General features: G+C 29.5%; 1 protein-coding gene across 1 annotated transcript; it reads right to left on the bottom strand.

Annotated features, from left to right (window-relative positions):
• Positions 1-14,970: 14,970 nt before the first annotated feature.
• LOC109818181 (egg cell-secreted protein 1.1) lies at positions 14,971-15,375 on the bottom strand. The gene has a single exon (XM_020383585.1). It carries the CDS (start codon positions 15,373-15,375, stop codon positions 14,971-14,973), a length of 405 nt encoding a protein of 134 aa, XP_020239174.1.
• Positions 15,376-17,978: the final 2,603 nt, after the last annotated feature.

Here is a 17,978-nt window from a genome sequence, read left to right as displayed (position 1 = left end):
GTAGTTATATATATATGGTCTTGTAGAATCTACCCGTTGCTTGATTTTGAATATATCCGTCGAGGCAGAGCCTCCCATTGCAAGTGTCTGTTGAAGCAGATATAGTTGTTAAGGACTAGTTCGATCTACTCATTTAATGCTTGAGTTCTTGCATTAAATGTTGCTTCCTGTGATAGACCTTGCGTGAAGTCTTCTTTGTCTTATTAGCAGCTGTGTCTGACTTTAGCAAAGTTCTAGGAACTTTTTTGTCCTTTTTTGGTCTCGTGACTCATAGAGTGTTGTCTTTTTCCAAAAAAAAGTGACGCACTTTTTCTGACACATGCATGCTTCCTATTTTGACTTGTTTCCCTTATCCTTCTTTCTTTCCCTTAACGTTGAGAGCTTCTCGTATGATTGTGGACGATGTCTGATTCTTTCTCTAAGATCTGATTCTTTTCTTCATGATAATTTCTGTCTGCGTCTAATCACTTCATGTACTTCTTACGTTTTGGATCTTTGTCTGGGATATGATGCATTGGCTTCTCCATTAGTTTAGTCAACTCTATAGATAGGCTTTGTTTCCGTCTAGAATGTCTTTCGTCTTTAGTGTTGTTGACCTTCTTCTTATCTATGTCTCATGCTTGGTCCATTTCTTCATGATGCGTTGGAGGTTGCTCTTTGATACACATCTATCTGATATTGGACTTGTAGTCGTTTGGTGTACACATTGTGCCTTATCTGTTTGATTAGCTTGAATTGTCTGGTTCTCATGTTGTGCCTTGTCGCAACTATTCTTTTATCAAAGTTGATCTTCTGGTTTCACAGCTTTCCTTGTTCCATGTTTGATCTTATTCTTGGCTTTTCTTCTTATACTCCATTTCCTCTTTTCTATAGTAGTCCTTATCCAATGTTTGTTGAATATTCTTTCGTCCGTGATCAGTCCTAACTTTTGATGCTTGACTAGCCATCATCTAATTCTCTTGTTTAGCTTGCACAGGCTTCGTGGATTCTTGCATTTAATGCCTTTGATCTTGCATTAAATGTTTGCTTGCTGAATCCACGTTCCACGAGGTCTTTTTGTACCATTTGTTTGCTTCTATGTCTGACATTAAGATATCTCTGTATTTTCCTGATTTTCTAGCTATAGAGGCGTTGTCCTTTGTTGACTGGTAGGTATACTTGCTCTGACACACGCAGCTTTTGATCTGTGGATAAACGCTAGTCCATTTTTTTTATTCTAATGACTTCATGTGCTCTTCTAAGAGTGTAGGTGCTGATAATTTGTCTCATTGTGTTCTTTAGACGTAATCCATCATTCCTGATCTTCATCTGTGTATTCGAGTCTTCGTCTGGTTGGCTGTTGTAAGTTCTTGACTCTGTCTAGGATGCTTTGACCTAGTTTTTTCCATCATCCATGGTCTTGTATCATTTGAGGCTTCATTATTTTCTTTCTTGTGTTGGGCTTGATTCCGTTTGATCGTTGGATCTCCTCATCTGACATTTTGTTAGCTTTTATCCTTTTTCTTTATGTCTTTTGTCTCTGGATATCTTCGTCTAATGTTTTCCTTTGATTAGCCTTTATCCAGTGCTTAGCTCATATCTCTCGGTTCTGGTGGGGACGGTGACACATGCATATTCTCTATTCTTCAACTCGCCTGTACTTATATCTGAAATACTAACACACTTATTAGAAATAACAACTTGTATTATGTTTGTCTCATTCAAAACCTTGCTAGGAATTGCTTTCGTCTTCGCCTGTCTTAACATAATTAACTTGAGAAAGGCAAAAGAACTTCTAAATGTTAAATCACCATCCAAAGAGTGAGACCACCTGAGACAGTCATCAATATCAAAGTTAGGTAGTACAACATTTGTAATCAAACCACCAATCATAATATTTAGGAGGGGATGGAGATTTAAGGAACAATCCTAAATAAAGTTAGACACCCTAGAACGTAGCTAAGAGTGCAAACTTTGATCGATGTTGCAAATTTCTACCACTAGTCTAAAGAGTCAATTATTAGTTCAAAAATTAACACTATTACAATTCCCAATGTGCCATATGGCATTTTCTTTGACAATAATATATTGATCCTTCATGTTGGTCCATTAAAAGGTAGCCAGATGATCAACCACCTCACTATTTCTTTTATATGATCACTACAAGCAAGAATATTTTGCCCAATCATTGTCTTGCTTAAGAAAATGACAACACAACTTCATCATATAAGCCTCATTAATGTATGAAATTGATCCAATTCTAAGACCTTCTTTGTCAAAGTTTGAGTAAAGAATGTTCCATGATACAATGATAGTTGGTTTGATAATTAAATTGAACCAATCCAAATGAAATTCTTGAACTAGCACTCAACCGTATTGATGAGAGAGGTTGACCATTTATATACTTGAAAGTTGTAAAAAAGCATACTTTGCAATATATTTAATAAGAAGCACTTTGTTCATGTATGATAGTAAAACACCTTTCTAATTAGCCAATTTTTCTTTAATTCTATCGATAAGAGGCAGAAGATGTTGTTTCTTAGGTTTGCTCTGAACATAAGTATGCCAAGATAGTTAAAATGCAAATAACCTTTATTAAAATCAAGACAATTTTTAATTCTCTCAATCCTACAAATTGGCATATTTTGACTAACATAAACTTGAAATTGATTTTTTTGGCCAGAAATATCACCATAATGCCTAAGCAAAGACATGATAGTAGTCAAGTTTTTCTTGGAACACCTGCAAAATATTATAATGTCATCAACATAAAATGTATGTGTTGAGAAATTTATTGTACTAGGGTCATCAAATTTGGCCAATCCGACAAAGACTACAAGTTGTGTTAAAAGCTCTACTTAAGACTTCCTTTGGATGCAAAAAAGGAGAGGAGATATTGGGTTTCCCTGCCTAACACTTCTACAACATGAGAAAAAACCTTGTCGCTTCCATTAACAAGAATAGACAACCTAGCATATTTAAACAAAACACACATCCAATTATAGTAAATATTACTAAACCCAAAATCTTTTAAAACATTGATAAGAAAGTCTCAATCCAAATGTCTCAAAAGCCTTACTAATGTCAATTTTCATGGCAATGTTACCAAAATAACTTTTCTTGTATAGCAAGTTAATTGCTTCTGATGCTAGGACAATGTAATCAAAGATATTTCTATTAGGAATAAAGCCTCTTTGATGAGGAGAAATAACTTTATCAATAAAAATAGTAAGTTTATCGATCAAAATTTTAAATATGATTTTATATTTAAAGTTAGATAAAATTTCCTCAACAATTTTGAATTATGTTCTAATTCTTTTATACGTATGATATTAGCACCTAGTGTATTAAAGTTAGATAATATATATATATATATATTAAAATTATAATTGATACACATTTGACAAGTATACTAGTTGTCATAAGTAGTAAAGAGGATAAAAGTATAAGTGTCGAATTTAAAAAGATTTGAGTTTATAATTGTTTAATATTGTTGGAGAAAAAGATACACAATAGAAGGAGTTGAATAATGTATATCAAAAACTCATAATTTTTTAAATGCAATAAAGTAATAATAGCTTTGACAAACAAAGTGCTGGAATGCAACACAAAAAAGAGCATAAATCTTTTATACTGGTTCGTCTCAAACCCAAAGACTACGTCCAATTCTCAATTTAACCAGATTAAGTTCCATTATCTTTTCAAGATACAAGTATTCTTTCAACAAGCCACTTCTGTCTCAAATCTATGTAGTCTTTGACTTGCCTCTTCAAGCAACTACCCAAGTATTCTTTCAACAAACTTCTCTAGACTCAACACTAAATATTCTTTTGAATAATCCTCTTCAGGCTCAACACCAAGTATTTTTTCAACATGCCTCTTTAGGCTCAAACACTAAGTATTCTTTCAACAAGCTTAGGAAGACTTAAATACTAAGTATTATTTTAACAAGCCTCTTCAGTCTCAAACACCAAGTATTCTTACAATAAGCCTCTATGAGCTCAACCCTTATAAATAAAAATTTGAAAAGAGTTACAAAGATAGTTTCATCTCTTCTAGACATGATGCTACGAAATTAAGCACAAATAAACTGTATAAGACGAAATTTTTCTATAAGGTATGCACTTCGTTTCTTCCATTATTTTTTTATTGTCTCTCTTGTTTCATCTTTGATTGAGAATCCTTTATATAGTAGCTTGGAAGAAAATGACCATTGAGCAATCTTTTCACTTTGTCTGTCTTCACTTTGAGATCTAAAAGAGAGAGTAAATTATTCGTTGTTGCAAACATTTAATGTTTTGCGTGAAGATGTCCATCTCTTATATGATCTTGGCGGCTACTCATCAAAATTTTGTTAAGTAAGGAGAAAAATAGTGGCTAAATCATGGCACTGTAGTGTGTTCAGAGTTCTTGTCTACTTTTTCGTGAAATTTAGATTTTTCTCTTTCTTTTTGACGCAAGGATTTGACTTTCCATTTTTAGTAGTTTTTCGGTATCTTCGAGGAAGCTTTCTCATCCGATCTGTTATGGAATAAATTATTCAATGCTCTTAAAAGATAATCTAAGTTTATAACAAGAAATAAATATATCATTGATTTAGATTGTGTGTTTCATCTAATGTCATTTGTCTTATCGATGAAATATGATGTTTTCTTCGTCTAAAATAGTTTTCTGAAGAAAGTTTGTTTGTTATCATTAAAACTTATAGCTCTTAAGAGATTTTAAGATCATCTTTTGATTTTACAGATATAATTTTGGTACTAAATAAGTGAGTAAAAGGAATTTAATTTTTTTTATAATGAAAGAAGAAAATTTATAGAAAAACATGAAATAAAACACTAAATTATTTGAATTAAGATATTGATAAGAACAGTTCGAGATTGATTTCACTAAACTTCCTTATGTAAATTCTCCCCAATTTTCATTCAATATTATAAATTATACAATTAATACAATAGTCCACAATTATATTTGAACCTTAATTCCTTAGGTGAGAAATTCTAGGTTGTTTAAGAGAAATATCAATTCCTTGATATTTTTTTATTAAACAATCATGTATTAAGATCAAGGACCAAAAGTCGATTGATAAGGCTTATCCTAATTCCTCGATAATAAATTATAAAATCATGCATTGGCCAAAACATGCATCAAGCATAAACCAGTCAAGAAAGGAAGATATGAATATCATGATGTGTAATAGGAGTAGCTCATGAGTTCTTATGTGTTGTATTGCTTTGATTAGTTTATTTTGCATGTGTATGCTTTGTGCATGAGTTAATCTTAATATAAATTGACTGAGAGTGAGTGTGATGATGATTTAAAACACTTGGAATGATTTTTGAAGTATAAAATTGAGTTTTTGAAAGCTAACTCAAAATAATCGATTATCATTAAATGTAATCGATTATTCCAGTAATAGGTGAAAAGAGCCTTGCTGAAATAATCGATTATCTGTGAAATAATCGATTATTCCAGGAAGTACCCTCTGGAATAATCGATTATCCTGCAAAATAATCAATTATTCTATTCTTGAGTAGTTTCCAGAAATCATGAAGAACAAAATAATCGATTATCCTAAGAAATAATCGATTATCTGGGTCTGAAAAAGCTTATAAATAGCTTCACACTTTGAAACTTTACAAGTGAGATGAACTGAAAATAAAAGAGAGAGAAACTGATATTATGAAGTCTTTGTGACCTTTTTGGAGTATTTTCTTTGTGAAACCAAGAAGAGAAACATTTTGTGAAATGATTTGAAAGAGATCATCATCATCACTACGTACATTCTTGGGAGAGAAAGATTAAGATTTGTTTGGAATTCACAGTCTAGTTTGTTCAGCTTCCAGGTGAATTTGTTACTTTAATTCTTTGTGTAATGTGTAAGAAAATCTTGAGTAAGTTTCTCAAGTGGTAAGGAATTCTTGTAGTGGGTTTCTACAAGAAGTGTTTTCTTAGGGGCAAGAAAGTGGTTATCTTGAATGAAAGAGTGTATGCATGTGTGGTATGCTTGTAAAACTTCTTCATTAAGATAGTGGAACAAATCTTGATCAGGTTATGATTGAGGACTGGATGTAGGTCACATGTGGAGTGGCTGAACCAGGATAAAATACTTGTGCATTCTTCTTTCACCCTTATCTCTTACATTGAGCAAAATCTTAATTGAGTGATAAAATGGCTGATCTTGATTAATGTGTTTGTATGCTTAACATTGCTTTAAATTGGATCAAAACATTGCATATTAGTTGTTCTTAAAATTGAACTTAATCAAGATTAATCAAGAAAGTATATAGGACTCATTCCCATTGGCAAGTCTTTCAAGAAACTTCTATGAGAATTCGTATTATAAAAGTTTAAGTTGAAATAAAGATCCTTAAAACTCTGATAAATTTTTTAAGTGTCATAGAATCCAATTCACCCCCCTCTTGGATTGAGTCATTCTTTTCTATAACTCATGACTAAGGATTACAACAGAAAAGAATGACCTTTGAGCGATCCATAATTATAAGAGCAACCACACAAGAACTCTTTCTAATATCTCTAGAATTGTGTTTGTAAAAGTAAGAATGGATAAGAATGCTTTAGATACCTTTTAGAGACCTTACTTTTAAAATATTCTATTGGGATTTTAGGTCAAATATGCTCACCCGTGTGGCCCACCCTAAGCAAGCATGCGTACTCCAGTGATGTTCTTTATTTTGGCCCTCTTAAAACACTCAAGTAGCTCACTCTAAGTGAGATGTTGTGATTCTCCAAGGGTGTTCTCTGTTGTTGCTTGCTTTAAATAATAATTTGGTCACTTTGAGCAAATTTTGCTAACTTAAAATAATCTTCTATGTAGCTTGGAGCTATGAGTCTCCTGTGGTATTTGTAACTTTCAAATTATTTTTCCTAGTGTAATATCTCAACAAAGAAAAAAAAATTAAAAATACTTAATATTTAAATAATTAAATCATAATATTGAAATTAACTCATTGACTAATTATTTTGTGGTAAAAAAAATATAAGCATAGAATACATTAATAATTTCCTAAAATAAATAAAATATGTATGCATATTTGACAATTATTAATAATGACTACAATAAGATTTAAATATAAGACTTTGTGAATATCAAATATCACTAGAATTAACCAAATAGTAAAAAGGTTGTAGTAATGTTCATAATTTTATGTTTATATTTTATTATTGTCATTATAATTTCTAATATATAGAGAGATAGTCTGTAACGACTCAACAGATCACTACATTTAGTACAACACAATTAGTATGAAATAGAAATACTAACTAGTATTCAAACTATTCTAGTGTTATCATGCAACAGGTTATTCGTGCAATAAATATATGCATAGGGGTTGAAAACATAAAATAGATCCTGCATATGTGATTGAAAACATAAATTCTCTTATAAGATTACATATATACCTTGTAAATATATACAATCTACATAAAATACACCATTGTATACAAAATAACCCTAATCATCAATCGTGTCTATACAATCCATAGCTAAAACAGGACAACTTAACAAAAACAAGACCATCTCCAACATGGCCATCCACCAAGCATGTCCTCCCAACCTAAATTTTCCATGTTTTTATACCAAGTATGATCATCATAGTCCAACCATAAGAAAAAGAAATGATAAGCTAGTGAAAGAAAAAAAAATAACGTATCAATAAAGAAGGAGTCACATCTCTAGCAACATAAGCAACTAGAACAACAAGTTAGCCTCCCAACTTAAAAGAATAACAACGACTTTAACATAAATCATATTGAACTACTAAAAACCAATTATGAATTATTAATTGAACATATCATAAATAATCTATGATCGAACAATTGTAATATAAATAGGTCAACAACATAGTTAGCTTAGATAAAAACTTCAACTAAAATCATTCACCAATGATTTAAAGAAACAACTAAATAAATTCAATCAAGAACTAATCATCATATAAGCAACTAGATAATGATAATAAACAACTATCAAAAGACATCTTAACATATTAATAACTTCAAACACAACATAGTAATTAGTTAACAACTAAGTAATTACTAAACACCAATAATAATTTCTAAGCAACTTTAAACACAACAAAGAAATAGCTAAAAATGGAACAATTATTAAATCACCAATAATAATTGCTAAAACAACTTAATAATGGATGTGTCACGAATAACATCTAATGGAGATCTCCTAAAACAATGATGAATAATTTAAGTGACTTGTCCCTATTGAATCATAATGATTGGTATAAACCAGAAACAATAGCTGACATGTAATCAGAAGCAACAACTAGTATAAAACTAAAAACAACTACTAGCATAGGGCTAGATTAATTTATTAGATTTTGTCACTTAAACTAGGAAATTCTAGTACCACTATTAGTGTAAAATAGCTTGAGTGTGAGCTTACCACAACCTTAGCATGCATAAACTAAGTCTCATATGGGATTAGTCTGCTAATTACCCTCCAATTACTATGCACCCTTTCAATAATTGGTTAAAGATTCTGACCCTCGACTTTATACCTTAGTCAATAGGTCACTTCAACTACAATATGGATCAACCAAACCTCCATATTGTTTCACATAAACCCTAGAAGAGACACCTTAAAAACACCTTCCCATTCAGGAGCCAACACACTTAGTGAAGGGTTTTCAACTTTGGAAAACTTTGGCCTCTCTATGTGCCACAATTGATATCCAAACCAGGGAATATGAAAATTTTCAAAAATTGGTATCTTAGAGCACCACAATTGATATCCACATAATGGGATATAAAAACTTTCAAAAACTACTTTTCTCTCATCCAATCTTTATGTATCTCAATGAAGAGATGTATCACAACACCACATGTGTAGACAACTTAATCAACTCTAATCAAAATCAACTTGCAACTTATCAGCTTAATCATCTTCAACAATATACAACTTTCTATCAACTTTAAAACAACTTAGGTCACCATTATACACCATTATAAATCAATATATAATGCATCAGGTTCAATCATTATCATACATCATGTAAAATAACCAATACAACAAGATACATGATGAAAATTATGCGTTAAAAGGGGAAATAGTCGCTTCAAGTGCCCCAAAGCGAGCTTTGAGTATTGCAAATTCGCTTCGAGCACCCAATAATTAGCTCGAAGCTACTAAAATGTGGTTAGAGTGTCCAACAACTAGCTTGGAGCAAGCTCAGATAAAGATCACCCTTAGGAGCCTCGATTTAGTCACCTAAGTGACTAAACCTTCACTCTAAGCAAACAAAATTTTCTCAGAGTGCTCAAGAATTCGCTCCAAGCGAGCCAAGTTAGAGAACACCCCTGAATTACCGCATTTTCTCACTTTGAGCAAGTGAGTTCTTGCTTTGAGTGAGACTACCCAAAAACATGCATACACCAAGAATAAGAACAACAACTTATGCACTCAACTCAACAACTCCAAATTTTCTCATCCTACACTAGAATACTATGCATGCAACTTCGCAATCAACATCTACTATCATCATATAGCTCAGAATTTGATGAAAATGAAAAATGTAACAAAATACACTTACAAGATCATCAATTCCCTCATTCCTTACCAAGAACACCAAGAACAAAGGATACCAAAGTTCTACCTTCAATCTCATCTTCAATGCTAACGAAAGCGTAAATCCACACAACACAACAACATACATAACTTAGGAAATCAAACAACATTCAATTCACAAACTTTCCTTATCTCGATTACTCTAGATAACAAGGAATAAAAGAAGAAAACTTGACAACCCTGAACTTTTGTACAACATCTTCTCTCTAAGATTCTCAACTCCTGAACTTGAATCTTAGCTTTTACCACATCAACTAATGATCGGGGGAAGAAAAAATATTTTTTGGTGGAATTAGATCAAAGATGAGACTTTGTTAGTCCTAGAATATCTTTCTCTAACTTCTTTTTAAAATTCTAGAGTTATGACCTTATGAGGTTAATTCCTCAGAATTTACATTATATACCTAGTGATGGAATAGACTAGTTGAAGTGATTGAGGATCTCCTCCTAGCTCCATCTTTATGTCCAATTTTCTCTTGAGGCTTTGGGATTCACAAACAAGTATTCAAGCTCTTAGAAGCTTGAAGAAACAACAATGGAGGCGTGGCAATCTTCTTGAAGAAGAAGAAGAATAGAAATTTGAAACCTATGCACAAAGGAAGGAATCTTTTGTGAAGGTTCTTAAGGAGAGAACTTTCTCCTACGTTTGGACCTTTGAAAGTAGAGAGTATTTCTGAAAATTCTAATCTTATTAACATCAAAAGTGATTACAAAGCCGACGAAAAGACTTATATAGTGAGGAGAAGCTTGTGGTGCAAGCTCCTTCTTCCACTCAAGCTAACCGGTCTAGTTAGTTTAGGAGACTTGTGGAGCAAGCTTCTAACTTAGTAGCTTGGGAAGCAAGCTAAGTTAGAAGCTTGTAGCACAAGCTTCCCAAGTGTGTAGAAGAAGCTAAGGATGTTTTCCCACATTTAATCCAATCCAAAAATCTTGGAGTTGGTTTAGTTAGGTTTACCAAATGATGGTGAGACCTAACTAAATCAATTCCTTAGAAAAAATGGAGAAAAACAAACCCAATATGTAAAATTTAGCCTAGGTTCACTTCTAGCCCAATTATTATACACCTACACACCTTACAATTTGACACCCCACTTCTACTACTGAAAATATAAAATCAATGACCCTTAATACAAGGTTAAATGGAGCAAAAGTCTCCAAGTAACATACCCTAAAATCTTAAAGGAATATTCTATATGAAAGAAAGAAAGTGTCTCACAAATACAAAGGAAAAAAGGAACCTATACAAGAAACTATTATGTACAAATGAGTTAGGCTAACTCTTAAGATGTGATGGCCCACATGAAGAGTAGTTTGGGCTTAGAAAGCCCACTAACCTCCAAGCTAGCCAATCCTTCCTATATGCCCCTAGTCATAGCTCGAGTAATTGGGCCCTTGGTCCATGGTCTTCCATCACCTATCCTTCTCCAGGTCAACTTTCAAACACTTAAGTCATATTCTCTATAACTTAAGTCATATTCTCTATAACTTATTAGAGTTATCACAACTCTAACTTCCACTCCACAAAAGTTACAAACAATAAAACGACATGAAATATAATAATTAATTACATCTACCACAATAAACATAATTAAGAAATCATGGTGTTACACAATTAGGATCTGTTGACATCAAGTAAGTTTAAAAATTTACACAAAATCTTATAACTTCAATAACTTTTTTATAACAAAAATTTAACTGATTGAATCATTGAATTATGTGATATTACTCAAGATCATGTTTATCAAATTTCACATGATTCCAAAATTATTTATTAGTTCATCATTTTACTTTATTTTAATGTATAATATCATATTTAAAATGTGTAAATATTAAATTTTGGATAACATATCTAAAAAAATTAAAATCAAATAAAATTTAATATACATTATCTCGAGTATAATATAATATAATTTAATCATTAGATCGGTTAAATTTATATTATAAAAATTATTAAAGATATAAAATTTAATATAAATTTTTAGACTTATTCATAACACAACAAATTTGACTCATATATATTACAACTCACATAAAGTTAAATACGTTTAATACTCATATTAACTAGATTTCACTTCATTTTTCACTCTTCTATTATAATTAATGAATAGTTTTAATTTCATAATACTTTGTGGGTTAAATTTAGTCTTTTAATCTTTGTTTCTCATGAATAGGAAAATAAAACAACAAAAAAAAGGGTATTGTCTACTATAGGATACGTACAAAATCATTCTAATGATTGTTTTTTCTTGTTTTTGAAAGTGGGAGAAGGAAGGAGTGGTAATGATGAGAAATGTAGTTGTGCTTGGATGAGTTAGTGGTTTTTACATAAGGCATCACTTCTAGTTAGTTGTGATCTCATGCAAAGTTCATGATAGGGACTGTTTAGCATGAGTTTTATCATGAAGAAGGCGTGTCTATGTGGTGGAGCAAGGAATAAGGATAGTATTTTCGACTTTCCCTGTCGGTGTCAGGTTGTTATTGTTTTTGTTAAAGAAGTTAATGAGTTTATTTTGTTATCTAATTTCTTTAAAGAAGTTTATATGTTTATTATTTGTAATTGCTGTGTTGTTGCTGTCACTATGTTCTGTTACCTATCAAAAATTAATAAAAAAAATCCTACCAAAATTAAAAAAAAAAAAAGAAAAAAAGTGAATTGTCTACGTGCCAAACTAAGGTAGCCCAATTCAAAACTGTTTATAACAAGACTTTATTAGACTATACTAAAAAATATTGGCACTAACTTTGGGATTAAAAATTGAAGTCCAACCTCTATAACTTATTAGACAGATTTGGGTTACTATAGCCACTTTTTTTTATCTACATTTCCAAGGCCTCTGGCCCAAATTAGGAGAGATCAGAAACTGGCCAACGTGTTCGACTAAGAAAAATTTACGTGGCCCAACACATATAGAAGAACAGAAAAGAATGAAAGAAGAAAATAGTATCAGTAGCAATAGAAAAATAAAATAAAATAAAATGCTAGTTTATTTATTTTTATTGAAATTTAAAAGAAAAAAGAAATGGAGAGGATGCTACAATATGATGAAGGTAACTCTTCTTATATATGAATATATCTATTAAAATCATGAATATTATTTTGGTAAAATATAAATGGTTTAAATATGTTTTTAGTCCCTCAAATTTAAGGTAAATTTATTTTTGGTTCCTCAAATTTAAAACTGTTGTTTTTAGTATTTGTAATTTTCAAAAATCTTGTTTTAGTCCCTTAGATCACTAATAACATATTTGAAAGTGACTAATTAAGAAAGTTATGTGATATTAATCAGATTTAATGCGATATTTTCACTAATAGGAGTACCGATAGGTAGATTTTATCTAATAATGTTTGATAAATTTCTTAACAAAATTTGAATATAAGGACTAAAATAAGATTTTTTGAAATTACAGGAACTAAACAACAATTTTAAATTTGAGGAACCAAAATTCTATGAAAATAAGTAAGTAATGATGAAGCAAATCATAAGTTAATCAAGTTAACACAACCTAGTTAACCAACTGGTCACGGAAATGAACCTAATAGCCAAGCAAAATTCAATTCCAATCCAGCATAAATAAAAGCTTGAAAAAAAACTAAACGTTTCTTGTGAAAAAGAAACTAAACATTCCAAGTCCAAAATTTCTTGTTGGACCACACGGCATAAGTAAACACTTACATCAGTTACATGGCTCCTTAAATATGAAGAACTTCAATCAAATCTTCAAATAGCTAGGAAAAAAACAAGGCAAAAATAGGATTGTCAAAATTACCCAGCCCACCCTCCAAAATTCTAGCTCATATGGGTTAGGGTTAAAAAATTTACAGGCCTAATGAGTCCACACAGAAAGTTCTATGGGTTAGGACTAGTCCATGAACTAATTTTTTTTATATAAATAATAAATTTTCAACTATTAAAAAATTATCCAACAATATCAATGAACCAATGTTTAATAACTCATTCTAAAATCTAAAATGCATTTCCACTTTTCAAATTTCAAATGTAAAAAAAAAATATCTTTTAGGTTAAAATTTGATATGAAAACCATTCATGCAACATTTAAATAACAAAATATCAAATTATAAGCATTACAATTTTGTTAACATGTTGAAAAAATGATATTTTATAACAAGAAAATCACAAAAATTTATTTTATCATACACAAACACACAACCCCATATCGGTAGCCTCAACCATCTTGGAGTAATTATAACAATTATATTGTGAAAAGTATTATTAAGGAACTTTTGATAAATAACAATTCTAAAATAATATCTAAAATTCAATCTCCATCTGAAGATGATAATATGAGAAAATGGTACATACAATTAATAGAGATTGGAAGCACAATTGTGTTGTTTTAAAGAATCACAAAACAAAGAAAAAAATATTAAACAATGATAACAAGAAATACGAATGAAGGAATGATGTTTTAAATAAGAATGAGAGTGAGGAATAAACCTGTCAAAGGAATTAGGGTTCTTTTCACAGGTTTCGTAACTTCAATTTGTCAAGGTTATTTGTCATGCTATGTGGTATTCTTGGGCCGACTCACCTTTGGCCCAATCATACCCAACAATTTGTAAGGGTTTTGGGGTCCAAGTGCTCTTTGTTGTTTATAAAGTGGGGAAGATGGGTCTCCTAGAGTCTAGGTCTAGGTAGAAAATAATACTAATGTTCATGTGTTCATAAAATATAAAATTAAACAAAATTTTTATAAAAAAAAATAGCCACCAAGATAAAAAATAAAAAGTATTCACGAATATACCAACCATTATTATGTGCAAGTGAACTTATATGAACAATCATTATTGGTGTAAAGAAAATTTCGAGGAGGAACCAGAATCAAACCTCCCAATTCTACATATTCTAAATTTCAATGATACTCAATCTCATCAAATCCATTTTTAAATCATGCCATGTGCATTCTTTTATATATTATAAATTTTTTTATTACTTTTTTTTTAAAGAAACCACAACGAAGCAGTAAGGTTCTCTTGAAGGATTTATTGGAGATCAAGAGCAGCAATATCCTAGTTAAATTTTCATATTTTCTTATCCGTCTACAATCAATTGCTTTATATTTTCCTTGTCATATTAATTAATGAATTCAGTTTCAATTGTGTTATGTTGTAAATTAAAACTCACATGCTAAAATTAACATAAAACTCGACCCAAATCGTATAAATTAAAAAGAGAAATACTAATGGAACTAAATTTAAACATAGAAAACCCACAATCATGTATGCATATCACATTGATTCACCCTATACACTCAGAATTTTGTTTTCACTGAGTAATGTGGAACATATTAACTGACATAAAATTGAGAAGAGGAAACAAAACATTACTTTTTATTTATTATTACTTATTCATTGAAAACCACCTAGTCCAAAGTTAATATTTTGGATCAACTATAGATTCCAATGGTGGTGGTGGAGGTGAATGAAGAACAACCTCGTCACAATAACCCTCCAATATATCAGTCTCTTGGTCGGTGAATCCTAGAGAAGCAACAACGTTGGGCCAACAATCATGTCCAATAACCCTAATTGCACGGCAGCAACCTTGTCCAAGGTAGGTCTCGCCATTAAGAAAAAATGTCACAATTTCGCCACTGCATGCTTGGATCTTCCATAGTGAATCCCAACAGTTGGAGGGATCATCCTCAAGCTTCAAACGAAATGCAAGGCTTGAAGAGGGGTCAAAGAGTGATCTAGACTCAACCATAGAAGCTGATGAGACCAATGCAAATATAGTCACTAAAGAAGAAATAGCAAAGAGGTTGAGGGTGAAAGTCATTTTAGTATTAGATCAAGGGATGATGAAAACATATGTTAGTGGATGGTTCTGGTGCAAACTTGTTCATGTTTATATAGAGAATGGTATGAAGAGTAGTATTTAGTAATAGTGAGGGAGATGAAGTGTTTAGTAACTACAAGTAATTGTTCAACTTCTACTGTTACAGTAGTAGTGTAATATTATTCTTCCAAAATATCAACTTACAATTTAATTACCATTTTTTGTGCTAGACTTGATTATAAAGTTAGTGAATTTTTCTATCATCTACTTAATAGTCAATTAAAAGTATGTAGTATTTAATTTGACTTAAAATTTTATTTATTAAATTAACAATTAGTAGAATAAAAAATTATTCATGACACTGTCATCTAATCACAATATGGTAAGTTTATTAATTTTTATTATAACTACCTTAAAAATCATATCAAAAATACTTTTAATTGGTTGATAATGTAAAAATTATTATATTAACATGACTGTTAAATTCTAATCATAAATTGTTTTAGATATATAATCTTAAAATAATTATTCAAAAATTAATTATCTTATATATCATCACGATAATTCATGATTAAATAATAGTATAAAATAACGGTTACATTTTAGTAAAATTCATTTTGGAATGTAAATTAAGTAAGCAAAGGATTTTATTACCTTAAAAAAAAAGGACTCAAGTATATTAAAATTTCAAAGGACTAACTTTAAGTAGAAAATTATTGAAATATATATATATATATATATATATATATATATATATATATATATATATATATATATATATATCAATAAATCTTACAGTTGTCCGGAGTGAAAGTATTTAATGATTAATGAATTATTAATTACTAACATTGTATGAAAAAAAAAAGTAAATAAAAATAGTTAGAAAGTTGACACGTTGAAATTTGCTGAGATAAATATATCTTAGTAAAATTAATTATAATTTTCATCCTCTGAATTTAATTTAATTTAATTTTCCTTAGTAAAATTAATTATAATTTTCATCCTCTAAATTTAATTTAATTTTCAGTTATGTCCTTTAGCATTTTGTATTTAGTTTATTTTTCAGTTTAAGTTTCAATTTAATCCTCTATTTTTTTAAATTCAGTTTAGTATTTTAAATTATTTCTTACAACAATATAATTATAATAGTCTATTGATTAAAATATATACTAATATAAGTAAAACAAATTATTTAGTAATATTATTAAAAATAGCGTAAATAGTTGATAACATAAAGAATAATATATTTTATTTTATTTGAAAACTATTATAATATAAAAATTGTCCGTATCTTGTTATTGTATCTTCTTTCCTGCCAAATGACATTTCAATCATTTTATAATAAAATCATTCACATTATACAGATTTTACACGTAGCAACAGTTTTGTAATAATTCATAAAAATATAAAAAGTTGTAATTTTCCTAAGAACGGATGAGCATTTTTATTTGAATGGATTCCTTGTCTTCTTCAGTTCTTCCGATTTTTTTTGTTTGTTTGTTTGTACGGATTGTTAAAATGTGTTGCTCCTAAATGTGGTTAAGACAAGTGGCGATATCATTTTTTTCTAACATTTTTTTAAAGTATTTTATTAATTATGGATTAAAGTTTATTAAAATTCCAAAATTTTAGTGGATACTATTATTCAATATAAAAATTATTAGATGAGATACAAAATCTACTAAACTTATAATTTTTAATAAGTTTTAGTCAATAATAAAATATTAAAAAAATATCAGAGAAAATATTTCTAACATTTCTCATTTCATGTAGTTGATTCTTTCTTTGATTTATGAAAGTCAATTATGGGAAAAAGTGAAAGAAAATAAAAAGTTGGAAAAGAAAATAAGTAAGAAAAAAAAAAGATGATCGTTTAATTCTTCGGTATTAGACCAAAAAGAAAGAAAAAAATAAATAATTATATTTTTAAAAGACATAAATAACTTTGATAAAAATAATTTTATTTGTATATGATAAAATTATAAATGGTATAATAATAATTTTGATGATGGAGAGAAATTTTTTTAGACCAACTTCAACTAAACAAGAGCTAAATCTCTGATAGAAAGTTGTTCTTCATCATAAAATTTATTTTTATATTATAAATCTGAAACTTTTAAATAAATCTTTTTAGAGTTCTTTTTAATTTTTTTTTAAAATATTGTGCGACTTTTCCTACATTAAATATGCCACACATTTTTTTTATTCCATATCAAAATAATAAACATTGAAACATAGTGTTGATAGTTTTTTATTTGAATTTTTTTTCCTAAATTTATTTTTAAATTCTAAAAGTTTTCTCTTTATTTATTTTTTAGTAACAATATTATAAGTACAAAATATCACAAAGTTTGTCAATGGCTAAACCCTTTATATATTATTTCTCTTTATCACATTTCTATATAAAAAAACAAAATTCTATTATTAATAATGAAGACATATTCTATTATATATTTTTTATATTAAGATAGTGATTTTATCATTATTATATTTCTATTAAATATCCTTAAATTTGAAAATATAAAAGCAATACACGATAGTTTTAGTTTGTTCTAAATAAAAATAACGGTATATGATTAAAGAATTAATATTCAGTGATACTT

This window comes from Cajanus cajan, chromosome 5 (assembly GCF_000230855.2).
Source record: "Cajanus cajan strain Asha chromosome 5, NIPB_CcT2T_4, whole genome shotgun sequence".
In the NCBI taxonomy this organism is placed as follows: Eukaryota; Viridiplantae; Streptophyta; class Magnoliopsida; order Fabales; family Fabaceae; genus Cajanus; species Cajanus cajan.
The sequence above is the reverse complement of the archived record's forward strand: the minus strand, read 5'-3'. Positions and strand labels throughout refer to the sequence as shown.